This window comes from Corvus moneduloides, chromosome 19, assembly GCF_009650955.1.
Source record: "Corvus moneduloides isolate bCorMon1 chromosome 19, bCorMon1.pri, whole genome shotgun sequence".
Classification (NCBI taxonomy): domain Eukaryota; kingdom Metazoa; phylum Chordata; class Aves; order Passeriformes; family Corvidae; genus Corvus; species Corvus moneduloides.
This window is the reverse complement of record NC_045494.1, coordinates 2,687,479-2,714,839: the sequence shown is the minus strand read 5'-3', so window position 1 is coordinate 2,714,839 and position 27,361 is coordinate 2,687,479. Positions and strand designations below refer to the sequence as shown.

Sequence of the window (27,361 nt, the reverse complement as noted above, 5' to 3'; positions counted from 1 at the left end):
TGCAACTGAAACTTGAGAAACCACTGGGATTTCTCAGCAGCTGAGTGAGGGTGTTCTGAAACAATTCTGGATTCTGATTTACACACCCACATCTTTCTTTGGCCATAAGAGGACTTGTGTGGACTCACCCATGTGGGCTGCCCTTGCCCCAGCCCCCAAAACCCCTCCCACTCCCCAAACTTAATCCAGACTGACACCTTTAGGGCCCTAAAAAGAACAGCAGGAGCTGCCAGGGACAAACTGTGACTTTATTCTGTCTTTCAACATAGCAAATGGCATCTTCTCTAATATCACTGCAAAAATACTTTGCCTGGGTTAAAATAGTCTGTATATACTGTACAAAGACATAAGTTTAATATCTCTTCCTGTAAGTACATTTATACACATAAAACAGCATAAATTAGAAAAGGGACAAATGGGTATATAAAATTCTGGTTACATACAAATCTGATTAAATTAGCATTTATACTGTGGTTCTAACATAGAGTTTGTTAAATAGAGCCATGTGCATACAGTACATTGACACCCCACCCAGACACAAATTGAAACAGGGGCCAGCTGTTCACTTACACAGAGGAAAAAGTGTGGCCCACCTTGGATTGCTATTTTTTTTCTCATCTCGGGGACTCACAGATCTGTTCTTCGAAACTCCTGGCTTTTCCAAAGCACCTCCCAGCAGCTGTCCTAAGCGTGGATGTTTTCCTTCTCCTCACGACCTCTTCGCCTTGCCCGGCTGACCTCCACGGCACAAGATTATCTACCAAAATCAAAACAGAAGGGCCTTACTTTTCCCAGCACCAGGGAGCGTTTCCAGTTGGTTTTACGCACACGGGAGGAGCAGGGGGAGGGACGTCCCGCAGTGTTTTCCTTTCCACTCAAAGGCAGATTGGTGAGAGGTTTATTTATTTGCTCTCCCCCTCCCCAAATTGACAGTCCTGGGAACAGGAACCATCTGGCTCAGTGATAAGTGTGGCCTCTGGCTGGCACTGGGGTGAGCACAGCCAGGCTTTGGGAGAGTGCAGTCATTTGGGGTGAAGTGCATCTGCCTCACTAAGTGCTCCCAAAAAGCTCAGCTCTGGCGTGGCCGGAGGGAAAGATGTGTGCTGGGCATCCCTGTGTCACTCCAGGGTCTCTGGATGGACCCCAGAGTTAAACTCCAACATATTAGACAGGATTAGGGGAGGCAAAGCCCAGCCTAAACACCAGCAAAGCCTCTGAGTGAAAGAGTAAAGCAGGAGCAGAGAAGAACAGGCAGCAGCAGGACCCTGATTCACCTCCCATCCGCTACTCCTGCCATGGAGACCCCAGGTAAAATGTGCCCCTGCTCCTGGATGAGGCATGGGCAGCCCTGGCACAGATCTTTCTCAGCTTCAGCCTCGCCAGATCTGAGCTGGGAGGGATGTGAGCCCCACAGCTCCTGCTGTAGAGGGTCTCTGCCAGCTCCTCCTCCCAGGTCTGTCTCCACGAGCTGCAGGACCATCACTGCCAGGTTTCCAGGCACAAGCATTGACACTGGATGGCACAACTCCCAAGGGACCTCAGATAATGTACTGATAAGCTGGGCCTAATCCTGCAAGCCCCAGCTGCCCAAAATGCCAGTCTGAGCTACAAGTGCAGGAGCCAGGTTCTGCCAAACTCACTCATCCCCTATGAAACATAATTACAAGTAGAGCCTCACTGGAAAACCTGTGGCCTTTCCTCTGCTAACAGCCAGCTGTTGAAAAATAATCACTTAAAATAATTAGTGTCCATATCCATACCACAGAATGAGGGAAATACCATCCAGCGAACAGCCAGGAGACATCTGGGCCAATACTGGTTCCACAGAGCCAGAGATGTATCTGCAGCCTGGTTCCTTGTATCAAGATCCGTGGTCTGGGGCAGCAGAGGGGCGTGTGGACCCCATGATTTCTGCCCTGTTGTAGATCCCCCCGATTTTCTCCCTCCTACAGGCAGCAGCATTCTTTGGCAGCACAGAAAACTGCCCAAACCGTTTTGGAGCAGCCAAAAACCAATGGGAAGGAGTTGGTTTTAAAGAGTGATGCAGTATCAGTGAGGGGAAGCTGCCTTAGAAGAGCTGATTGCTATGTGCAGTCTCACTTGACTTAATGAAATGGCTCCCCTGATAAAGCCTTCCCCTCTGGGCCCTGCAGCCAAGTGCAGGATGGATCAGCTATGCCTGGAAAAGCACTGACCAACCTGCTGGAAGAAATCACCTTTCCTACTGAATCCCAGAAGTTTTGGGAAGATCCCTTGGCTGCACTCCTCAGGTGCACACAGGCTGTGCTGCTTGCAGAATCCTGTAGGATTTCTTCTGCCAAACCTCACAGCACTACCCCAAAACTGCAGTGCCCTGCCTGGCCCAAAACACACCCCAGCAGCTCCCAGCACCACTCGAAACCTCACTCCCTGCTACACCCACAAAGCAGGGGTGGCTTCTCAGGCAGGTGACCAGAAAACAGCCCAAACTGCCACAGTTTTGCAGCCAGAGCTGGGTTTGCTCTTCCCACCCCATAAAACCTTCTGATCCCACAGGGTGAGGACTCTGCAGCCTCCTCCTGGCACATCCAGCACGGCACCCACGGCTTCAGCCCCCTGTCCCCCTCAGTAACACCTGAGTCCTCCCTGCCCAAGATCAGCAGTGACTTGGGAGTGTTTAATGCACCCCATCCACGCAGGAGTTGTCACTGAACTGGTTTAACCTCTTGCCACGGGATCCTTCCGCAATCCTGGCACCAGCAGCAGCAACATCCACGTTCCCTCTTGTGAGGCCACTTTTTATGAGTCCTCCTTGGGCTTCTCATCTCCTCTCTGATCTGTCCCTCCTTCCACTTAATGAACAGGCAGTGTTTGACAGATTTTATGTCAGACTGAAACTGTTTTTCCTCACTCTTTAACAGCTGAGCCTCTGAAGTCTTGCTTGAGGTTAAGGGAAGACAAGAGGTTTCAAATGGGGAGAAACTGTGGGGTTTGAGCACTGCTGTTTCTCCAGAACCATGTCTGAGTTCAAAGCCATACCGTGGGCTGTGGGTGAATATTCCATTTTGTCACAAGTTTTGAGGTTTTTAAATGTCTTTTTGTTGCACACTGGAAAACAAACAAAACCCTTCCCATGTTTCCGCAAAGCTGAACGCTGTCAAAACATTTTTGTTGGATAAGGTCAGGTTTTCTCTCCCTCCTTCTCCACACAGGAGTGACCGATGCCTGAAACCCCCTTCACTGAGACTGAAGAGCTCAAGTGCTGAGAAAACAGCCAAGTTCAGTGAAGTCCAGAGCATCCAAACATCCTGAGTGCTCCCACTGCAAGGGGCAAACCCCAAACCCAAGAGCTTTATCTGGAAGCTCCATTTGCTCAGCCACCGTTATCAGGGAATATTTTTGGAAAGAGCCTTCCCTTCCCACACCACCTCCTCCCTAACAATACACATGTCATGGCTCTGTCAGGTTAATGACAGGACTTGGAGGGATCAAAGTTCATTTCACAAAGCACCTGCTGTGGTACAGCAGGGGTTTGGGGCTGCTTTCATCCAGCACAGTCCCAGCAGGAAGCCTCACTCAGGAGCAGCGTGATTCCTGCGTGCTGGCATTTGCTTGTCCCCAAACCACGAGTTCAAGAGCAGGTTTAGCAGAAAGAAACAAAGGATTTCTCCCTGTCCCTGCTGCTTCTTCCAGGGGCCTGGGCCATCACCTTCTCCGTGGGCACACAGAGGGAGACATTTTAAATATCCTTCAATAATGGAGCTGGACAACTGGGAAATTCCTGCTCCCAGTTTGCAGCAGGGAACGTTACAGGTAAGGAAAGAAATAATCTGAGGGAGGGTTGTGTGAGTTGAGCTGGGTTCAGGTGGTGTTGGCTCAAAGGGGGTCATGAGCCAGTCTCCTTTAATCTAAGTCACACTTTGCATCAGCTCAGAGGAAGGTGCCTCACAGAGGTCAGCTCAGCACATGGAACGAATCCTGGGATAAGGTTTGTACTTCCTCCTTTTCAGGCAAAACTCCAGCAGCAGGATATGTAAAAATGAAGTAAGGAATTCCAAAAGCCTGCCAAGGCTGCAACCTGAAATCCATTACAATGTTCTGCTGCATTACTGCTATGAAGACACTACTGATTACAACCAGATCATAGCACAGACAAACATTTGTCCAATTAGGGGTTAGGCACTTAATAAATGAGTGTGGAATAGGAAAAGGAGCTGGAAAGACACTGCCAGGCTGAAGTTAGATTGAAAAATCCACTAGCTCCTTCCAACAGTAACTGAGAAAGTGCCATATAAAAATCATAAAATGGTTTAAAACTCTGTTATTCCTTTTATCTTTGTGCTTGGAAAACGAGTTTCCTTCTCAGTTAGCTTGGAAATGAAGAGACTGGTGAGGTTCAGGTATGTTCCAGTTGCATTCCATGAACTAATACAACTGACTGAAAATTCAACGGGGTATTAAGCTTTTATTTCTAAATTGTTCCAATTAAAACTATTCCTGGTAATATTAGAAATCTGCTCAAGGCACAGAGGTTAGCTCTGGATCTGAACACCATTCAGCAAGTTTGTTCAGATCTATCTCTACTTAGGTTTGATCATTTTTGCCCCATCCTCAGCTGCTGTTTAGTGGGGGTGGCATTTTCCTGGCACTGTCCCTAGAACCCATTCAGTTATTTTAGGCTTCACAGTGAGCTGGGACTAGGAGGGGGCAATGGAATATCTTCTGGGAGAGGTTACTACTCCCTTCTTAGCATGAGGGCTGCACTGCAGGTTTAGGGGTCCCGAATGCTCACAGGAGGAAACTCATTCTCATCGTCCAGACAGACTGGGCCAGTTGCAAACTCATGCTCCGGGATAACCTCCCCCCGCAGGGCTCCGCCGTCCTCCGAGTAACCTGGACAGGGGAAAACACAAAGTGTTACTGCAGGAAGGGATGGGAGGAGGCTGCAACAGGCAGCAGACACTGTTACCGCCTTTTTAGCACTGAGCTGCTTCCTCTGGCTTCCTGGCAGAGCTCATGGAGTAAGGAAGAGGAAGGTGTCTCCATGGACACTATGGATTATGGATGAACTACACGGTCATCTCCTGTGGCAGCAGCTTTCCTCCTCCTGCCATGAGCCTGAGCACCAATTTCAGAGTAAGATCTACATTTGTATGTGGATCTTAGACTCAGGAATATAATGAGAGAGCCACCCAGTCTTTTCCTGCAGCACTTTAGTGCAAGGTGTACCAGCTTCAGAGACTCTGAGGCAATCTCACCACAGAAACAGTGAGCCCTGACTTCTATACCCACAGAAGCAACTCCTGGAAACCACCTGGCAGCAGCTGCTGTCTGACAAACAGTGGTTACTGCTCTGCCCTGTCTGTGGCACAGCTCTGCACAGGGAGCAGAGCTGGCACAGGGGCCCAGGAAGCAGAGCAGAAAACTCCTGGCCTGTTTCTGTGGCAGGGGATAAACCAGGTGAGCTCCAAAGTCCTGCTGACCCAGTGTGCAGTGTACACAAGGTGATCCTGGATGAACCCTTGGAATCTGGGATGCTTTCCACTTTGCCCCAGGTGGTTTTGTGGCTTCTGCCCAAGGAAGGGCAGATGTGGTGCTTACCTGGCATGGTTGAAGTTGAAGGCACTGTACTTTGTCTGGCTACAGTTGCTGCATAAGATTGAGGTACTGGAGGCTGAAGGTCATTTTCTTTGTTCTCCTCCATCTTTCCTGAGCCAAGCAGACTAATGGTAGAGATCAAGAGAGGGGAGAAGAGTTCGTCCTGATCCCTGTTCCTCCCCAGCTCCAGCTAAGACAAGCCCATGCATCCACATCTCCTCGAAGCACATCACCCATCCCCATCCCTGCATGCAGCAGCCCCAGCAGTGCTGTGGACAGGGGAGCATTGTGCTCCACAAGGAAAGCAGGGGGTGAAGAAGGAGATAGGGAAAGCACCACTTCGGCTGGAGGACAATGCTGGCACAGGAACAGAAGGGAATAGATTGACCACAAAAGCTTTAGGTTACAAAGGCAAACAGTGTTTCTAATCACAGAGGGGGCTCCGAAGGGCTTCCAACAGGAGCAAACTAGATGGGAAAAGCAGCCCTGGCTAGTTTAGGATGGAGTTTGAGCAGAGATACCGTATTATGTAATGTAACTCATGACCCAAGGGCCCTTTTCAGCCCTCTGATGCACAGAGGAGCCCACATGACGAGGCTGGGGGCTGCGGGCGGCGCGCGCTGGACAGCGCAGCTTTGAAGTGCTTTTGTTTTGTGGCTTTTCCAAAAGCTGCTGGCACTTTCCTGGCTGGCAGCCACCTCCCAGCCCGGAGCACATGTTACATCTCACCCCACCCCAAAGGCTTCGCATCTGGAGCCAAGCAGCCCAGATGTGTGCGGGGGGGTTACGTGCTTAATGGCATTTGCATATGGACTGAACAGTGGCGGGGGAGGCTCTGTTTCTACAGAATCCCAGAATGATTTCAGTTGGAAAAGACCTCTAAGATCTTCGAGCCCAACCTTTGACTGATCACCACCAGCTTGTCACTCAGACCAGAGCACTGACGGCCATATCCAGTTGTTCCTTGAACAACTCCAAGAATGGTGACCCCACCACCTCCCTGGGCAGCCTGTCCAACGCTTAACAACCCCTTCCATGAAGAAATTCCTCTGCTTTGGCACTGGGCTTTTGTTTACAGAGCTCACAGTGTCACTTCACACCATCCTACCCCCAGCAAGCTCTCCAGCACCCACTCCAATCTGGAGAAGGTGCTCTGCTCTCCTGCCACCACAGTGGTCAGAGCTCTGCTGTGGGGGCACCTCCTAAAGCACAGCCTGCCCAGTCTAAGCTGGCATGTCCCACAGCTCCCATGACATCTGAGATGTCTCTGGTTTCTGCTGCAAAAACCCCTGTGTCCCTGCTTCCCACCCACATCTGTCAGCTCAGGCAGCTCAAATCACAAATTCAGTTCTAACTTTCTTGCTCCTACAGCTCCGTTTTGTGCTGCCAGGTGAGATTTCCTTTCATTTTTTGAAAGATCAGCCTCTGGATGAGGTGTGAGAGGAGGCAGAGTTACCTGTGATTCTTAATTAAGACACACTCCCCTCCATCCTGTGGGTCCAGGTTATAGATGTAGAGATGTCCATCTGATGTCGTCACCAACAGCCGAGGCAGCTTCTGAATCCTGGTGGGAAAAGCATCCTGAGGCCAAAACCCTCACACACACAGACACAGCAGCACTCACACCATGTGCTCTGAGGCAGGGGGATGAGACACGGCTGGCCTGGCCCAGGGGGCAGAGGTCAGTAGGGTCAGTACGTACGTGGAGAGGGCACAGATGTTCCTTTGTCCGGAGATGTTCAGCCGGACGGTGGCAAACGCTCGGTCCTGGCTCATCATGCCCGACACCTGGGCAGGGAGGTAGTTGGTGGCAGCCTGGAACATCTTTCCCATGTAACCACTCCAGGTTGGAGGCTCCTCTGGCCGGCTGAGGGGGTCACAAAGCAGTGTCAGTGGGGTTACCATGATCAGGGTGACAAAACATCAGGGACAGACCAAATGATCCTCATCTCACACAGGTGAAGGGTTTTTTGGAGCACCTGTACATTGTGCACCAGTGTGGCTGGAAGCACAGGGAGAAGGCAGGGGACAGTGGCACCTCATAAACCCAGAGAGGCCCAGAGAGCCTGACAGCAGGGGTGCAGTGTGTGGCTGTTCCAAGGAGTGAGTCCCTCAGGACACAAAGACACTCTGCAGCTGGTATTGGTCATGGAGAGTACATGGTGAGGACATAAGGAGCAGCTGAGTAAACACAGACCTTTGAAGCAAAGACAGCCCTGGGCCAGGCAGGTTAAGCCAGGCTAATCCCTCACCTGTCTGTGAGATGCTCCAGTTTGAAGATGTGCACGGTCTCCGTGTTGCTGGAAGCACAGAGGAACTGGGAATCCATGCTGAACACCAGGGAGCTGATGTTCACATATCTAGAGCCGAGCAAGGACAAGACTGGTCACTCCATGGCAATTCATGCAAGGGGAACTGCTGGGTTTGGCTCATGGGGAAGTGGATGGGGAGGAAGGAGACCCATCCATGGCGAGGATCATCCTGCACAGCTGCTGCTGAGCCTGTGGGCTCACTGCGCAATTCCTTAATCCCTTTGCTCAGAGGGCTGGGGGTAACCTCGAGCTAGTGACAAACAGCCAGAGAGGTGGAAATGTCCTTGCTCACAGAGCTGCCTGTGGAGGGAACATCTGTGCCAGTCTTGTTGCAGCTTCTGCTGCTGCAGAGACCAGGGAGGATATCCAAAGTGCTGAACAGTGGGATACAAACAGCATCTCCTGCACAGGTTCAGCAGGACTGAGGTCTCTGACAACGTTGGGGACTTCATTACTTCAAATAAGAAAAAAGAAAGGACAGAGTAAATGGAGTGACCCCATGTCTCTTCCCTGCTCTGTGACACACTGAAGGGAATCACTGAGCTGGGCACAGCCTGGCACAGTGACATTTCGAGCTGATACGTTTGCTCTTGTTTTCCTTCTGCAAAAGATGCCAAAGCCACCAGGATCTGATGTTGCCCTGTGTCCCTGAGTTTACATTTCGGCTCCGGGAGCCCTCTGTGCATGTGTCACTGCCAGAAGAATTAACTGACCTTTTCATCCCTCGCCGGAATTCACAGAGTTTTTGCCCCCCAGGAATGGAAAATACACGAATGACTGTGCCCTGCAAAAAATGCAAATGGAAATATCACGTAGGAGCAGGCCAAGGAGCCCGAGCCCTTTCCCTGACACACCCAGGAAACTCAGGATGTGCAAAGGCTCCTCCTGTTTGCTAGCCGGGCTCAGTCTGATCCTGATACACTGATCAGCCAGCGGTCCCTCTGTGCTGGCTGTGTTTAAGAAGGAGCAGCTCAGGGGTGCTGATGCAGCCCCGGGCAGAGGGAAGGTACTTGCAGCCATACTCACTCACTTTTTCAGAAGCACTGGCCAACTTGGAGCCGGTGGAGTTGAAGGCGAGAGCAGCCAGAGGCCCGTCGTGGGCAGGAATGGTGCAGGCTGTTTTCTGTAGGGCACAAGGTAACACAAGGCGAGTGCAAAGGGACAAGCTGGTCCTTGGACTGTGTGAGGGCAGGGCATTCCTGCCTCGCACCCTATCCAGACCTGCTGATACGGATTCATGGGATCTTCCTGTGCTGATGGTATCCCTTCAACAACCTCAGCAGTTTATCTCTGCCCTGCCTTGAGCTCATTCCCCACCTACTACGGCCACTGTGATTACAGAACGTGCACCTCAGGGGCAGAGAACCTCAGCTTCCTGCCTCTCCAGGGTTCGGGATTGTGCCTGCACCCTCTCCAAGGCCTGGCACTTCTTTGCCAGGATGAGAGCTGGCTTCCCTGCAACTCTGTGCTGCACAGCAAGTCCTGCTGCAGTGACACCACCTGCAGGGAGCCCCAGCCCTCACAGCACCTCTTGCAGCAGCAGCATTTTCCCTGTGTTCTGCTCCTCCCCTGCTGCAGATCCTCAGCTCCCACTGTACATACAGAGCCACCAGCCTTATGTAACCCAAAGCCCTGGCATAAACAGCAGATAATCATGACCCTGCATCCAGCCAGGGACAGATTTCCTAAGAGGACTTTGGACACTTTGCCCTCTCTGTGACTTTGGATCCAGCATCCCTTCCAGCCCACAGTGCGGCAAAGCGGCTGCTCCGGGTCCTGTGCTGTGCCCGGAGCAGCTCCAACCCCCCCCCGACCCACACTGGTCACATCACTCCCATGGGATACGCTGCTGACGCTCCCGTAGCAACCCCAGTGTCAGCCTGGCAGTGGCCCTTGGGCTGCAGGGCAGTGGGTCACGTTTCCTCGAATATCCTGTGCTGGGAGATGCGTGCCCTGATCTCAGAGCTGTCTATTCCGAGCAAGGGGATATGTCCAGATGTACCTCCCAGGCAATTCCCTTGCACTCCAGCTCTGTGGAGTGTATTTATTCATCCTTCCCAAGGGCCCCGTTGGCTTTGCTGTGGCTCTGTTTGTTTTCAGCCCCTGCCGGTATCCAAAGGCTGAGCTTCGCACTTACCAAAGTATTTCCGTCGTAAAGCGCGATCTCTCCGCTGGTCGCGCTGCCGGGATAAGCCAAGTAGGAGTTGGCGTGGTTGATGGAGAGAGCACACAGACCTGGCAGGGGGACAGGGACACGGCTGAGTCTGAGCGGGGGGAGGGCAGAGCGGGGCACGGCGGGGGTTCAGGCTCTGGCTCATTCTGGGGCTGCCCGGGCCCGGCGCAGAGCGCTGGGAATGCCTCGGCCGTGGGGACATCTGCTGGTACGGGACAGAACGGCGGCTGTGCCCTGCCACCCTCCCCGGTCCCCGAGCACAAGGAACCCAGACCCGGCTCTTCAGCACGCTCTGGGCTTTCCCCCTGCATCATCTCCCTGGAGAAGGCAGTAGTAGGTGCATGAAACAGCGAAGGACGTGTCAGTCTGAGGGCTGACAGCACTCCTGTCCAGACACATCTGGACACGTCCAGATGTGCACAGGGTGTAGATGCCGGGTTGGAAGCTCAGAGGAGCAGCACGGCGTAGGTACAGCCCCGTTGCAGCCTGGCTGAAGGCAATGCCATTTCCTTCTGCTCGGAATGGAAAAGGGAAGCAGAGAAAGACAAAGGAAATGCGCCAGCTGTACAGGAAGTTTCCAGCGGACAAGGAACTTGAATGCAGCGAAATTTTAAGCACAGGGGGAATTCATCCCCGTAAGACCCATCTGGGTTTGTGCCAACATGAGCACAAAGGTTCCCAAATGCTCCTTTCAAAGCGGGCAGGAATTACAGGATGAGACAGGGATGGATGGATGGATGGATGGATGGATGGATGGATGGATACGTGTGTGGGTACATCCATCCGCTTGTCCCCCAGGTGACCTTGGAAAAGAGCATCTCTTCCTGCTGCTGGCTGAGGATGCAGCCCGGTGAATCCTGTCACATACGAAACGTGCCTCGCTCGCTTCCTGCCCCACATCCTTGCGCTCACAGCCCTCCCAAACTCGACTCCAGGCTCCAGCACGACCTGAGCTTCCTGACCCGCGGCGGGGGTCCCACCTAATCCCATGTGCGGAGGAAGTCGCGGGGTTAAAGGCACCGGGGACGCTGCCACGGTCCCCGAACAGGCCAGCAGGACAGCCACACACCGCACGTAGACGCACGGACGTGTCGCGCCGTGCAAGCCCCGTGTCAGGACACGGCCCTGGCCCCCGCCCAGCAGCAGCGGGGAAGGATCGGCTGGAGCTCTCGTTTTAGGTCATTGTTTATAACCAAACAAAGAGACCGCAGCGGAGCCAGGAGCTGCAGGATCAGCCAGAGGCCCCAGGGATCCGCTCCCCATCCATCCAGAGGCATGCACATCACGCCAAGGATGGCGCACCGGGAGAGGCATGAGGAGCACGGCAGCAGCGAAGTGCAGGCAATTAAAAGGCAATTAAAGAGGGAGGGATAGAGGAAGGCAAAGATAGCCCAGAGACTCTGCTGCTGGGATGAGCATCCTGCCTTCTCTGGATGGTGAACCCCCGGCCCAGGCAGCACGGGGGGGATCAGTACAGCCCTTTCAGAGAGGATCAGGGAAGGCTGGAGCTAAACAAAGCGAGCTCTGAGCGCCGGGGTGAGTCACCCGCTCCCTCTGCTCCTCTGGCCGGGAGAAGCGGCTGGGAAACCAGGCCAGGGGAAAACACAGATGTGAGTGTACTGGGCTGACCTCAGGGACTCTCAAAGAACAAGGATCACAGGGCCACGGGCAGCCTTTGAAGATGCTCCTCTGCCGTCAGCAGCCCCCCAGCCATAATGAGGGTTGGTGCTCGCAGTGGTGGGCTCAGGAGGGAGGAGGCAGGCTGGCACTGCTCGAGATGGCATCTCTGGGAGTGCCACGTCAGAGGTGGCTTCCTTGAGCAGCACGGGAAAATGTTACTGTGTCCAGGAAGCCTGGTCTTGCCCTCAGGCCAGCAGGTCCAGGCACATCCAGGGCTTGGGGGGAGCCACATGAGGTGGTTTCCAAAGCTGCAGTCATTCCCAAGATGTGCCCTCATGGCACACATGTCACCACAAGCACTGTGACCTCCTTGGTTCAAATCCTGCCCCTGACATGAATCACATGAAAAAGAACCGACTTGGACACCATGGGTCTTTTCCTCTCCTACGTGGAGGAGGCTGGAGCAGGAGCCAGATGCTGGCCACGAACAACCAGAGATCTCACTGTGACTGGCCAGTGTGGCTGCAGCAAACCCTGGTCCTGCTTGTGTCGGTGTCACTGTGCCCAGGGCACACACTTCAGGGGGGTGGCACATTTTCCATGTGTTCCTACATCCCCCAGCACAGATCCCCACTCCTAAACAAGTTGCACAAAGAGCAGTGAGACTGGACTGCCCTGACCTACTGGACACACTGTCCTCGGGGTCAAGCTTGGGACCAAAGCAGATGGCCCAGGGACAACAGGGGCACTGCACTTGTCACTCAGCTCATTTCAATGACAGCTGCTGCAGTAAAAGGGGTTTAAAACACTAAGCCCATATGAAGCCTGTGATCTGCAGCATCACAGTCCTGTCCTGGCTGATTGCTGCTGCTCTTAAACCATGACCTGATCCTCCAGCCCCTCTGTAGAACAGCTCCAGGCCTTAGTATCCCTGCCCATCCTGCTGCCAGGCCTTCTGGGGAAGGTTTTAAACTTTAATTATATCTGCAGCATTTAGCATGTTTAATCCACACAGAGAGCCCATCTGGTGAGACCTGAAGTAGGTCAGGGGAGCTGCTGGAAGAGCATCCCTTGAAAGCCCCGAGGCCAAGCGTGAGCACATCAGCAACTTCCCGAGCACCCAGCCATGAAGAGATGCCCGAGCAGGACAGCACAGCAACGCGGGCACCCGGCCAAGCTTCCCTCTCTGCTGCTAAAAATAGCTCCTCTCCCAGCAGCAGGAAAGCCGGATTCACCCCGTGCCACACACACAGGATCTGTGCTGCAGCCACCTGCCCTGCCCCTCGTGTTTGCAGCCTGCACGGAATGACATCAGGTGGCTGGGAACTCCCTGGCAGGGATCGGTGCTGGGCCTGGCTGTGTGTTCTGTCCCCGGTGATCACCTTGGAGCTGACCCCAAGGGCGAGTCAGACCCGCTGCCCATCTCTGCTCGCCTTTGATGCATCTGCTCTGGACAGAGCAGGGGTTTGCTCCAGACAGGGCAGGGTTTTGCTGAGGACAGAACTGGGTCACAGCACGAGGTCTGACAGAGCTCAAGCAGAGTTTGGACAATACTCTGGGCACAGGGTAGGATTGTTGGGATGGTGCTGTGCAGGGCAAGGAGCTGGACTCAGTAACCCTTGTGGGTCCCTTCTAACTCAGCTTATTCTGTGATTCTCCAAGCCTGACTGACTGCCTCCATGCATTTCTGGCCTCCCAGCACTGGATTAGGCTACACAAGCCACATGCTGGTTTAAATTCTAACACAATGCTGTGGCTCTACAAAGCTCAGTTTCACAGCTCTCCCATGCTCACCTGTCGTGTTGGGAGGTGTGTCCAAAATAGTCTTCAAAAGCTTCATGTCCTTAATGTTATGGATGTAAATCGACTCTTCCAGACAGACCACCAGCCTCTGCAAGGACACAGGGGACATGCACAGAACCTCACCAGCAGTGCCTCTGGCTGCTGCTCCCACACTTCCCAAACCCAAACCTTCACTGTCAAACTCAACAGGAGTTTCCCACACACTGAAATGTAACAGAAACGTGATCTCTTCTGCTTCTCCATCCCCTCTCACACTTGGGTTTGTATGACTCTTGTTTTGAGAGTTTTTGCATCTGGTCTTGCTTTAGAGAGAAGATAAAACATCGTGACTTCTTCTCTGCTCCTCTGCATCTTCCACATCCCCAGGAACAGGAAGACCCATCAGAGTTACATCCCACCACGGGCCTTGATTGCCATCTATCCCTCCCCCAACTTTCCTTTGCAGTTCCTAACAAATTACTTTTTGATCACAAAGACCTGGCAGCAGAGAGGCTGCAGTCCTGCTGGTCAGTGTGCCTCCAGCTGGGAACACAGGTCCTTTGCCCTGACTTCTTCATGATTTGGGAGAGAACACGGAGGTGCTGGGCCTGCCACTGCTGCTAAACTTCATGCATCCGTCTAGCACAACAATGTTCCTTTTCCCATTTGGTGTCAGCAGGTGTCATAGGTTAGCAAGCATAGTCCCAGAAGGGACGTCCTTGCTAAGGGGTGCTTACAGCTTCCTCTGGGAACTGATAGAACCTATCAGCTGGCCAGTTTGAATATGGACAATTCTCTAAGCCACTTAAAATTGTGATCACCTCTGTGATCCACATTTAAGAATAGGCAAACTCCCCCTCCAAACTCTCTCTCGTTTCCGGTGCTGGGACAGGTGGCTGCGGGCCCCGTGTGGGGGCCAGCGGGCCCGGCCAGGCCCTGCTTGGGCCAGGCCGGGCCGGGCCACGGCCATCCTGAAGCCATGGACCTGTTCCAGCCATGGAACCCCCCCCCACTGCCTTGCCGTGGGCAGCCGGAGCGGCTCGGCTCTCCCCCCTCTCCACTGCGATAAGAAAAATTCAACATTCCAGCTGCAAAGCTGCAAGGCCGAGGTGAGAGTAACCCTTTTTACTGCTGTGAAGAGCTGAAAACCTGAGGGAAGAGAGAGAGGAGATACTTAAAGCTGAAATTCTGTTGTGAAGCTATGATATATCAGAGTATCCTGTTGTAATTTCATGAAGATCTGGGGGGTGGAGTGTTCAACTCGTGAGCAAAAGCACCTGCGCTGAGATAGGCAGATGCTGACGCAGCTGTAATTTCATGAGAAGTTTGGACAGGGAGAGATGAACCAGATGAGGACTTTTGCTCCAAACGGGAAAGGAGAAAACCTCAGTCCGTAGAGATGAATCAGATGAGGACTTTTGCTCCAAATGGGAAAGGAGAAAACCTCAGTTCCTAGAGATGCTCCCAGAGATAGTCCTAAAGATGAAGATGATGAAGACCCTTTGCTCCCAGGGAAGGAGAAGGGCCTCTGTTTTTGTTTCTGAACGGCTCAACCTTAAAATTGTACCCCAAAAAACTTCAAGAGTGGACCCTCGAAAGCAGTTGCGGGAAAAGCTGCAAGTCGGGGGAAAGGACTCACACGCAGGCAGAGAGACTCCTCTTCCTAAATGGACTGAACAATATTTGGAAGTGGGTGGCTGTCTCGTTGTGATAATGTTTTCATAGCATGAGCAAGAAGAGACTTCTCTTTCTAAATGGACTGAACAAGGTTATCATGGAAGTGGTAAACAGACTGAACATCTTAAGGGTTGTCTTTTCACATTGTCAGTGGGAGAAGGGAGGAAGGTGGGGGGAGGAGGAGAGTTCTGAAGGTGGTATAATTTTTTTTCTTCTTTTAGGTCTGTTAATAAACTTCTTTATATTCTTTCAAGTTTGGTGCCTGTTCTGCATTTCTCCTAATTCTTATCTCACAGCAGATAAACAGTAATGAGTATTTTGGACCAAACCACTACACTAAATTGGTGTTTCTGCCCGGTTACAAACCGAACCCGCGACAGCAGGGAAGACTCAGCTTTATGTGCCCTGCAGAGCTGCATAAACACAGAGCTGAGACACATTTGTTCAGGGACAGTCACCCTTGCACCATCTTGGCTGAGGGGCTGGGATTTCCCATGTTCAGGTGCTTGTACCTCTTCTGCTGACCCCGTCAGGGACATCCACCCAGCCATGAGGAGCAGCCAAGCCATGGGGAGGAAAGGCAGAAAGGAAAAGGAAAGCCTGATGCTGTACCCTAAGCACTGGGCCACTGTGGCCACTCAGCTTTATGTCTCAGCTTGGTCCAGATCCCTATGCGTCACCACGGAGGCTTTTTGCACAGAGGCTTTTTTTGGGACCAGGCTTTGGGTCTGGCTGAAGGGCTGTGCTTTGTAAGCCCAGCAAGTGCACAGCTCCACTTCCCTTAGTGTCAAGTGTCCAGAGGCACTGAAAACATCCCAATAAAAGCCTAAGTCCAGACCCCATCCATCCTGAGCTGGAGCACCCGAATCCATCTACAGGAAGCCTCCACCTCTTTAGAAATGAGGCCACTTATTTAGTATCTAAATGTGGAGCTTAGTCACTAACTTGAAACACCCACATTAAAAATCTCTGCCTTGCTCCACCATTACTCTCAGATCAAACTCTTTCCCACTTCTATTCCTGCTAACCACAGCATCTGGGGCTGTGTCAGAGCCATTTTGCATTTCCAGGAAGACTTTGCCTTTTCTACAGTAAGAGCCATCCACTTGCAAGCAGAGGAATATTTATACAGCTGATTTGGGCAAAGCCACCATGCGCTTTCCCAGAACGGGCTGCTCTTGATGTCCAGGTGAAGAGAGGTTTCCAGATGATGGCAAAGCAGCAGCCAGAGATGCTGGCACCCACAGGGACAAAATCCAGGAAAGTTTGGGAGATGAAGAGGCAAAGGAGGTCTGGACAAGCTGAGCATGAGCTGGAGAGGGCTGGTTGACCCCTGCTGCCCTCTGTGCAGCCCTGTGGCCAGGGGAGGGTCAGTGGGATGGGGTTTATCCTCACTGTGCACACAGAGCCTCAGAGAAGGTGCTGGTGCTATGATTGCTACACAGGGTCATGACACTGCTTATTGTCCAAAATGTTACTGCTCACCAGCTTGTTCTTTAGTTTCACATGGATCAGGTCAGACAACTGAGCTGTATTTGGGGGCTAAAATGGGTTTGGACACAGCCAGATAAACACCTCAAACTTCTCCAAAGAGCTCAGCAGGTCTTCAGCAGTGAATGAAAACCCAGGAACTTCCGAGCAGTCTCACAGCACAGTATGATTCCCCACTTTGAGACAAATCAGGATTTACCTTAACAAACTTCAGAGTTATCATGAAGCTTGGAACTCAGAATTCCCACAACAACAACAACAACTGAGGGATTTGCTCGTTTGCACAGTGAGGACTTTCTCACAGAGAGATCAAATTGAAACATGCACCATTTGTTTGAGACCTGTTCCTGGTTAATTTGTCACCATCTTCCTGCGTTAATGCCTTGTCTGGGATTTGTCCTGTGAACTTCCAATGGAGTTACAGCTTTCCTACAGCAGCCCAGGTAAGAGTTCAAGTGTCACATGGACAATCATGATGGCCAGTTGAAATCTTGAACATAGATTGAAACAATGATTTCTCTTCAACCTACCCAAATTGGGAAGGTTTAGATTGGACTTTAGGAAAAAGTTCTTCATGGAAAGGGTTATTAAGCATTGAACAGGCTGTCCAGGGCAGTGGTGGGGTCACCGTCCCTGGAGGGATTTAAAAGATGTGTGGATGTGGCACTTGGGGACAGGGTTTAGTGGTGGCCTTGGCAGTGCTGGGGAATGGCTGGACTTGATGGTCTTATCGGTCTTTTCCTGCCTAAATGACTCCATGATTCTGTGTTTCTAAACATCTGTAGCATCTTCAAATCCCTCCAGGTGTGTCTGGGGCACAGCCAGAGGATGAGCTCAGCTCAGGATTTGAACCCAAGCTCATAACGCAGCCAAGAAACTGGGACTGTGCATCACCCTCAGACAGCTCCAGAGCAGCATACGAGGAGTAGCCTGAACTTATTTTGTTCACACTGATCTCCCAGAGCTGCTCAGCAGAACCTCCCAGTTTATTTTTACACACACACACACATCTATCTGCAATTCAAAGGAAGTCTCTCTTTTGCCAGTTTCACTGTAAGCTTAAGTGAAAAAAATCAATTTAGGACAGGTTTAATTGTAGTACAGGAACTCCTGGTCAAAGACAGCTTTACTGGAAGCTCAGCCCAGAGAGACCCACTGCAGGTCTCACTGTTGCTAACTGAGGAGAGGCTGATTATATACAATTACCCAGACTGCTTATTTCTTCATTGTAAAATGTCCTCTGCCTCTTAGGGCATATACTTGGAAAATAATTATGGACAAAAAGATGACTTAAAATCCTCCAAAAGAGCTCAGGGCTGCATGAGGCTGTGTCAGTTCAGAGAATAACACTCTAAAAGCCTCATTCTAAGTGGCCTGAGTGGGTTTTATACCTTTAAAACCAAAACAAGGCTGCTGGCAGTACTTGGAAAGCAGCTTTTTGCCTTATCCACAGAGTTCAAGTTACTCCTGGATTTTTGTAACTAACTCTGAAGGTCTCATTTGCAACCAAGATGGCAGACGTGGGCCTGAAGTCAGGATGTGGAATCCAAGGGAAGGAGGAAGATGAAAAGGTGGTTTTTTGGCAGAGCTGTCCCCTGAATAGGCATGAGGGCAGATGACAAAAAGCCTTTGTGTATCTGCCACCAAAACAAGGCCTTGGCTTCATTTTCCTCAAGGAAACAGTGGTGGCAGATGACACTCACAGCCCTCCTGCTCCTGTGAGGGGCCTCTCGTGTGGGGCTGGGAGGAGAGGACAGGCACCCACCGCTCCAATCCCACTCACAGGCTCCCTGCAAACCTCCCCAGGATGGTCCCGGCTGGAAAGGCAACAGCAGCAAAGAGCCAGAGTGGGATAACTCTGGATAACCCCTCTCACCTGCCGGTTCAGCCGGATGGACAGGATGTGACTGGAATAGCTGTAGTTGCAGATCTCTGTCCCTTTCTTGAAGTGGTAGACATTCATTTGCTGTGGCTTGGCATGGCTGACCACAACCACAAGGCTGCTGGAGAACAGACGCTCCACGATGTAAACATCTGGGATTTCATCTGGGCACACAAGGAGAGCAAGGCAGAGCCTTTAGCTTGGTTTGACTGAAGCAACAAGACTCAGCTCAAGAGGGGATCGGGTTGGAAGGCTCAGTGCTAAGGTGTTCAACATCTGTTTCTTAGAAAAATTTCTCATGCCTGGCACAAAGTAATTAGGTCAGAGCAGGAAGGGGTTAAAGAACCCTCCCCTGAAGGCTGAAATGAAGACAGTTCTCTTTGACAGTGCTGCTGTGCCTCTCTCTCCTGGGCAGGGCCCAGCTGAAGCTAATCCTCGGGCTCTCCAGCTGCCCTTGATCCTTGCAAAGGGGATATAAAGGGAGGAGCTCCCTCGATTTGGTCAGGGAGTGTGAAGGCTTTACTGAGGTGAGGTACGAGCTGGCTGTGGCTCAGTGTTTCTTGTGTGTGGTGTCTGGTTTCTCCCAGCCTCCCTGGGGAAGCAAACAGTGGCTGGTCTGTCTGGGATGACTCTTGCTGTATGGAGAAGGCATGAGTGCAATGGTCCTGTGGCCCTGCACCTAAATCCCCAGGAACTGCAATCTCCAGTGTCCCCAGCCCTGAGTGATGCTCATTTTGGCCTGGGCTGTGGTGGAGGAACAAAGGCTGCCTCACAGCTGTCATGTCATCTCAGCCTATCACCCTGAGTGTATCACCAGCAGGGACCTGCTTCCCTTTGCCTGACTCTGGGAAAGCAGCCTGGACCCTGCTCCAGATGAGGCAGCTGTGTCTGATTGCTGAGGCTCCTTCTGTAGCCACTGGAGAGGGATGAACACATCCAGCTGGGAAGTGTTATCTTCAGTGCATCTCAGCTGAAGCACTTCTGGCCTGAAGCAGCCTGGAGTCCGTGTTCCATGAGGCCAGGCTTGTTTTGGGCTGTTAAGTGTGTGTTGCATGCTGCTGTGAGCACAGCTAAGAGCTGCAGGCCTGCTGGGAATGACCTTCTTTACATGGAAAACCTGTTAAAAACATCTTGCTCGTAAATACCGCACTGGATTAAAAGCCTGGGAGTTATCCAGCAGCTGTGCTGGAAGCCTGTGGGCTCCTGCCCATGTACCTGAAACATTCTAGTGGGAAATTGCCTCTGAATGCTAGGCTGCAGCACAAACTGCTGCTTAAGGGTGACAGCAAGGGAAAAGAAGCTGGGCTCTAACAAAGGTGAAGGATTCCCACCAGTTGAAAGCACTGCTGGTCCATATTCCTCCCCAGGGAAACAGGAGACTTACTGCTTTCATGGACCTGGTCCAATTGCTCCACAGAACTTAAGGAGAAAAGTCTGTATCCAGTTGTGGTTCCAATTGCCAGGGAGCTGCAAAGAGAAAGCAAAAACCTGCTAGTTCTGAGCTGAAGGCCTCCAGGTGATAGCAGGAGTCCCTGAGGGATGGTGCACTGGTTTTGAGTGGGATGGGGTTTTTTCTCCACGTTAGCTTGTATGGAGCTGTGTTTGGGGTTTGTGCTGAGCACAGGGTTGATAACACAGGGATGTTTTTGTTACTGCTGAGCTGTGCTTACACAGAGTCAAAGCCTTTTCTGCTCCTCACCCCTCCAGTGAGGAGGCTGGGGGGGCACAAGGAGCTGGGAAGGGACACAGCCAGGACAGCTGACCCCAGGGACATCCCAGGCCACGAAGTGTCAGGCTCAGTGGATAAAGAGGAAGGAGAGGACATTTGGAGTGATGGCCTTTGGCCTCCTTGCTGTGTGTGATGCAGCCCTGCTGTCCTGGGGATGGCTGAGCCCCTGCCTGCCATGGGAAGTAGGGAATGAATTCTTTGTTCTGCTCTGCTTGCATGTGTGGCTTTTGCTGTAATTATTAAACTGCCTTTATCTCAGCCCGTACATTTTCTTACTTTTACCCTTTTGGTTCTCTTTCCACCTCACTGAGTGAGGAACTGGCTGGGGTTAAACCCTGACATAGAGGAAATGAGAAGTTCCTGGCACAGCAGTCTGTGAAGGCACAACTTCAGTTTCCAACCTAAATAATACAGAGTAACCAGCTCAGGAATTCAGTTTTCCATTGGAGGCTGTTGCAACCTACAGAAGGCAAGTACCCTCTGAGACAGCAAACTCATCCTTTCCTGTGGCTCTGACCTGTACCCTGGTGGTACAGATCTGCCTGGGAGGATCTGCAGACAGGACCCGTGGGACACAGAAGGAGCTGTTTCCTAAGCCAGGGCTGATCCACCTGTACTGACACAGTGACTTATCTGGGCTGTGGAACCTTTGCTCTCACTGCTAAGGGTAGTGGGGCAGAGTCCCATCAAGTGCTGTCTCTGCCCAGTTCCATATGTAGCAAGCAGCAATATCTAGGTCTTAAACTAGCAGCCAGACCATAATAGCAATGCACAGCGTTTGTGCTGGCGGCAGTGACCAGCAGGTTCACGTCAGCAGCACATCCACGTCCCTCAAAGCACCCTTTGTTTGGGCACACTAACGCAAAGCAGGGCTGCAAAGGAAACGGCATTTCCAGGTGTGAGGCTCGTATCTCTGATTCTTATCTCGTTCCCCACGATCTGGGCCGATCCTGGCTCCAGGCTACGGCTGCCACATCCGTGTGTGGCTCACTGCTTCGGGAGGTTTTTGTTGTCCCGCTTGGAAACGGTTCTTAAATAAATTGAAGCAGGTACACCACACGTTAGCAAGGGTGTGAGGCTGAGAGGCTCCAAGGAACGCGGGCGTTATCCCGAGGTGGGGCGGTGCTCTGGCACGGGCTGCTCACCAAGAGCCTCCCGGGGCGGTTTGGTAGCCCTGGGAAACGCCAGTCACCTCCGAAGTGGCCACACAGCGCTCAACAGACAAAGCCCTGGGAGAACGCCGCGGCTCTGGCCATCCCCAAACGCTTCCCGAGCTGCGGGGGAGGCAAAGCCCGGCGGTCGCTCTGAATTTGCCTCCCTCGGGCTCGCCGGGACGCAGCCGGGGGCCGTGGCGGGTGTTTACCGACAGCCGGCTGTGCCCGGCGGGGCCGGGGCCGCTCCGGTGGGGATGAAGCACCCCGACCACGGCCCGTGTGTGTGTGTGTGTGTGTGTGTGTGTGTGTGTGTGTCTGGCGAAGGGGGGTCCTACGGGGGCCATCCCTGTGGGGACCTGTAGCGCCACGGGGGCGCTGGGACCCGCCCCGCTCCGGGCCGTGGGGCCGGACCAAGCCCGCCCGGCGCGGCCCGGCCGCCGTCGCCCCCCGCCCCGCGGCGCCCGCCCCGCTTACGTGCAGTCCTGGTTGTAGGAGAAGCAGCTGAGCGCCGCGGGGGCCCCGGGGCCCTCGGCCGCGGCCTCCATGGAGCGGGCGCGGCGCCTCGGCCGCTGCCGGCGCCCGGCCCCGCTCCGCCGCCGCACGGGCGGTGCCGCCTCCCATTGGCTCGCTCGCCGCTGTTGGACGCGCGGAGTGACCTATCGGAGCGGAGCGGGCGGGGCGGGCCCGCCCCCCGGAGCTGCGGAACCGCCTCCCATTGGCTGGCGGCGCGGAACAGCTGCGAGTGGCCACGTGGTGATGTTGTGGTTGCATCAGACGGGCGCGGGCAGAGGCTGCGGAGCGCATCTGGCGGGCGCGGCCGGAGCGGTGCTGCCCAGGCGGGACAGCGACAAGGGGCTGCTGGAGGGGCCTGGGGTGGCCTTAGGCAAGGCATGGGCGAGGGGATGGGGTGGGGAAAAGTGATGGTGACACCGCGGTGATACCGCTGACCGGAAAACGAGTCAGTCCGCCTCCTCCACTTCCTCGGCTAAACAGTGCTTTGGAGAGTTGTTTTTCCCTCTTTACAGCATTGGCACCCTAAACCTAACGGCATTTGTGTATTATTCCTGTGCTTAACATCTCTGCTGCCTTGGGGGGGGGGGGGGGGGGTGTCAAATCTACCAGGGAAAACACAAAGGGAAATAAACCCCTGAGGCAGTCTCTAAATGACAAATATTCCAGGAGTCAGTGCAATGACATTACCAGTGCACAGAAACGCAGGGGCAGAGCCTGCAAACCTCCTAATTAGATGAGTAATCCTCATGTGAGTGCTGAAGTCATTGGCCCCAGATCACTTGATGTGCACCACAGGACTTTTGGAAAAAGAGCCACATGCAATACCATCTCCATGAGGCAGATTCTATGTGGACACATATATCTGCCTGGATTAATCCCCCTTTGCAGCGTGTGGGCCTTGGAGTGTCCGTAATATTCCCTTGTGAGGGAGTTTGAAACCTGCAACTGTGAAGATGATTGATTTTGGGGAGGAAGTAGGAAAACATCTTCAAAACACCGTTTTTGAGGGAGGTGGATGGTGGATCATCCCTAGGACACAAAGCACCTGAGTGACACTGCAGGGGAATAATTTTAAAGACATCATGTTTGGGGGGGGAAACATCCTCTTTTCCAAGGGGCCTAGTGGAAGTTCTAATAAAACCCAAATATGAAACAGAAAAGCTGTTTTTGAATGTCCTGAAATTGTCCCTGTGGACCAGCATAGTTCGATTTTGAAACAGGGATGTCAGACAGGAAATGGGGTTGTGGAGCAGGAAAAAGTTTAAAAACAAAACAAAGCCCTCCAACAAACAAAACCAGGGAGACAGTGCCTAGTGTTTAAAAAAAAAAAAAAAAAAACGGTTTCTGAGCAACGGCTACAGCTGGATGTTTGCTGCTTGGGCAATCACCATGGTTTTAAAATGAAACCTTGATAAAGCACCCAAGACTTGGGTAACACAATTGTTTTTGCAGCTTGACTGATGCAACCATGTTGGTCAATCCTCCTTTGAGCTCACTGCCTGCAATGGCTGTTTAATCAGTAGAGGTGGGAGAAACAGGGAGTTCTTGTCCTCTGGTACAGCGTGAAAAGCGCTGGTGGCCTTTGGAGCAGGTTGAGTCCAGCCATATCACCACGATGGATGTAAGATCAGGGCAAGCTGCTCCTCAGGCTGGAAAAGCTGCTGTGTGTTGGTGAAGCCCAGCCTCACAGAGCCCTTGGAAGTCTCAGGATCTGTGCTCTGGAACATTGCAGCAGTTGGGTGCTGGGTGTGAAATAGAAGCTGAGGTGCTCTGTGTGGAAACTGTGAGTCTTTCTGGTAAAGAAATGAGGTGTCTCAAACATAAAGAAATAGCCAAAGTGATTTTTCAGGAACACAGCTTTGGAGGGAGGTGGTAATTAGGGTAGTAGTTAAATCCCAAGATATTTCTTGGGATATGAGTATATGTCACACCTGGGGAAAATGGTCTGGCAAGGACAGCAGAGAGCCCTGCCAGACACCAGAAGGACAGTCCTTGTGCTGATGCGTGTGTTTGCTGGGAAGAATATATCAGGAATTTGCCTCCCTTTCCTGACAATCCTGTGACTGCAGTAACTATTGACAGTAACAACCTCAACTCAGTCATTAACTCTAAACCCAGTCCAGAGTGTGACCATTTGATCTTAAATGTTTTCCAGTGCAGAAAACATGGTGTGAGGGATGTTGGTTTGTGATCTCCACCCTGGGTGTTTGTACTGAAGCCTTAAAGAGGAAACAGAGGTGAAGAAGCTGGGCAACCAGTGCTGTGCCCAGAAGGGCCTCTCCCAGCCATGGCATCCTGCATGCTGCCATTCCACGTGGGAAGAGTTCCATAATTTTTGAGAGCTTTTAGGCTTTTCCCTGGCTCAGAGTTTAAATTCCAGCTAAATTCTTCCCTCTCAGATAAAAGCCTGCTCCCACTGATAGGTCTGGTATTTTAAATCTGCTACAGGAGGAAAAAAAGAGTTCTTGGCAGAGCTAAATCTGTTAAACATCTTTATATCCTTCACCGGAATTCCTGATAACCAGAAACCTGTTGAGCCTTGCAGGAGAAGAATAGGCAGGGAGAAAAAGGGAAAAGGTGAATGTGTAGTAAGGAGAGCAAGTGTTCCTCAGAGCAAGGAAACCACTTTTTCCTGTGGAAGAGGTAGCACAGACACTGCTTTGCTCTTTTTTGTTACCCTTCCCGAGTGTATCGTGCAGGTGGAGGAGCAAGAAGGGGCTGCAGCCCGACCTTTAGGGGCTTTAATACATGAAGTGTCGAGCACTGAAGTGCCGGTGCCGGCTGGTTTAGGATCTCAGACAGAATAAATGCTGCCATCTGGTGCCCCCAGCAGGCTGCACACAGCCTTGTGCCGGGCCAGCATCACATCACACACAGCCGTGCCTCCGCACCGGCCTTGCTAAATCCTGCTCTGTGGATTATCCAATGGATTACCTGCACCTCCACCAGCAGGAAGAAGCACTGACGTCAGAGAGAGTCGAACAGCCCTGCTAATAGAATGCTGGAGAAGGGAAAGTGCATTTTATACTTGCACTCTCCTCGTGCTCTGATGAGTTACTTATGGTTTCTGTCAGGGCTGATAAGGAGATTTTTCCTCTTAGGCCATGGAAAAAAGAAGAAAGCAGAGAGCTGCATTGATTGTCAGAGGCCATTCTGAGTTTGGAAGAATCCTGGTAACAAGATGTAGGTACTACAGAAGTCATCATTTCCAACCCTTTTTTTCTCTCTCTCTTTTTTTTTTTTTTAATATATCATGCTTCCTGTATCAAATATAAAAATGTGGGAAAGTAAAAATGGACAGAACACATTTGTGACACCAGCAGACTGGCTTGTCTTGCTAAATTGTCTGGACAGATTCTAACGTGATGTGGGGAGGGGAAGGAGAACACGGTGGAGGCATGTGTGCCATGTGCACATGGAAGTCTCATTGCCCTCTGTTTAGGGTACAGAAATTGGGAAAGATTCATGGAGAGAGACCCTGAGAGCTGTGTGCCGGCACTGGCATCAGCCAGGACAAGGGAAGGACAGGAGCAGTCATGGCAGACTCCACAGCCAGGCCGGATGTCACCAAGGCTTTGTGAGCTTTGCTTTTGATACTTGTTCCTTTTCGGTTTCAGGTGCTGACCCTGTCCCAGATCCTGCCAGGGAGGGAACTGTGCTTGGAAGCAGCCCTTGCAGACGTGCTGTGATGAGGTCAGGGGAGAGCTCGCAACTGGATGTTGCATTTCCTTGTAAGTTGGATTAATGCTCCTTATCTTGTCCTCGCTCTGGCAAATACTCCGTTTCCCTAAGTAGCATTAGGACATCACACTTGCCCTGGTCATGGATTATCTCACTGGAGGCCTGACACTGCTCACAGGAGCAACACAGGCCAAGGGTGGCTCATCTTCCTGTCTTTTTGGGGTGCACACTGGACTCTTTAAAGTCTTGAAGTGTTTTCAGCTGAGAATCATAAGGCTTGTACCACAGAGAGCAAAGGGGTCAAAATTGGAATGGGGAAAGAGAAACTTTTGCCTTCTCTTTAACTCTTGGATACAGCACTAATTGTAATTCTTCTGTAATTATCTAAAGATCAAAAAATGTTCTGACGTGAGAGATCAGAACAAGTTGCACTGTGAGAGGGAGACTGAGAACACGTGGAGGTCCCGAAAACCAGAGGAACGTCAGCTTCCCACACAGCCTGGTGCGACCAGAGCAGGCAGCAGCTGTGAGAGAGAACTTTGGGAGAGGCAGGCTCACTGCCCAAGCTCTTAGCACAGAGGATTTATGACCTGGGGGTTTTTCTGCTCTTTCATGCTAGAGGAGACAAGGAGGGGTTTGGAGAAGTGGCACAAAACGTTGGTGTAATAAATGCATTAACGGCAGAGTTCAGACAGAGAATGCAAGGCAGCACCTACACTGTCAACAGCACTGTGGTGCCCACAGAGCCCAGGGAGCCTCCATCCATGTCCATGCAGCTTCCTGACTTCTTTCACCAGCCACACTGGATCAGTTCTCCTGTGCCTGGCTGGAAGCTTGTTCAAGCAGTTCAATTACTGATCCCCATTACTGGAGCATGCAAACCTCTCATGAGCTTGGATTTACCCTCAGCCCAGAAAGTGCTTTTATCCTCATTGTGCTGGAGATGGAGCGAGGCTAAGTGACTTCCACAGGAGAGGCTGGAAATCAGTAGGAGAGCACGAAACTAGAGCTGCATCTCTTAATCATCTTGCTGCTTCAGATGTAAGTGTTACAGCTGGAGAATGAAAAAAGGCTCTATCGTTTTCCTGTGGGCACACAGTGCAGGCCAAGCAAGCCTGAGCTGACATTTCAAAGACCTTTTGCTTTTCAAGTGGGTTCCTTCCATCTGGGAAAATGCTCTATTATCTTGGGGGGAGGGAGGCAGCAACTTGCCTCAGAAATGGCTTGATCTAGCCAGTTTGTTAGATGTCGGTCCAGACATTGTTTGGATGTCAGTCCAGACCAAGGAGAGTGGATCTGACCAATGTGTTTACTTTGCCACCTGCTTTCAGAGAAAAGCACATAAGCAAATTGACTGTTTTGAATGCTTTTATGTGCTCATTTATCTTGCAGGAGAACTGTGTCTCAGATGATACTCTCCCCAGACTATGTGAAAAGCTCAAGAACTGAGGATTCTTTTCAGTGGGGGTATTTACATTCTGTTACAAAAGAAACACTGGGAGTGTTTCACAGGCATTCCCGGAAAAGAAGTCGGCAGTAGCTGCACACTATCTCAATGCTCTTTAATTTGGTTTGCGTCAGAGAGATCTCAAAGTCAAGAATCACATTTGCAGATGCTTGGCCAGTTCATGAACTGCTGAGGCTGCCCAGAGGTTGTATAAAGTTAATGATGCAGAACAAAGCCTGTTCACATCTAAACTGCAGGAGGCACAGACCTGCTGCTCTCCCATCACCTTCCTTCTCTCTGGAGACATAAGCCTTGCAGGGGCT

General features: G+C 51.9%; 1 protein-coding gene across 1 annotated transcript; it reads right to left on the bottom strand.

Moving 5' to 3' along the window:
- Positions 1 to 227: 227 nt before the first annotated feature.
- WIPI1 (WD repeat domain, phosphoinositide interacting 1) lies at positions 228 to 21,991 on the bottom strand. The gene is made up of 13 exons (XM_032129451.1): positions 21,872 to 21,991; positions 19,899 to 19,981; positions 18,509 to 18,678; positions 13,477 to 13,573; positions 10,027 to 10,124; positions 8,920 to 9,012; positions 8,603 to 8,673; positions 7,830 to 7,937; positions 7,280 to 7,444; positions 7,034 to 7,141; positions 5,581 to 5,702; positions 4,772 to 4,872; positions 228 to 757 (listed from the first exon to the last, which is right to left on the bottom strand). The coding sequence occupies exons 1-13, from the start codon at positions 21,940 to 21,942 to the stop codon at positions 710 to 712; spliced, it is 1,335 nt and encodes a 444-aa protein (XP_031985342.1). The 5' UTR covers positions 21,943 to 21,991; the 3' UTR covers positions 228 to 709.
- Between the last annotated feature and the right edge of the window lie 5,370 nt (positions 21,992 to 27,361).

Excerpts from the sequence above, each read along its gene's own strand:
- WIPI1 (XM_032129451.1), bottom strand. The coding sequence starts at position 21,942 with ATGGAGGCCGCGGCCGAGGGCCCCGGGGCCCCCGCGGCGCTCAGCTGC. Across the intron at positions 13,574-18,508 it reads CCATCCGGCTGAACCGGCAG|AGGCTGGTGGTCTGTCTGGA; the intron begins GTGAGAGGGGTT and ends GTGTCCTTGCAG. Across the intron at positions 4,873-5,580 it reads TTCAACTTCAACCATGCCAG|GTTACTCGGAGGACGGCGGA; the intron begins GTAAGCACCACA and ends TCCCCTGTCCAG.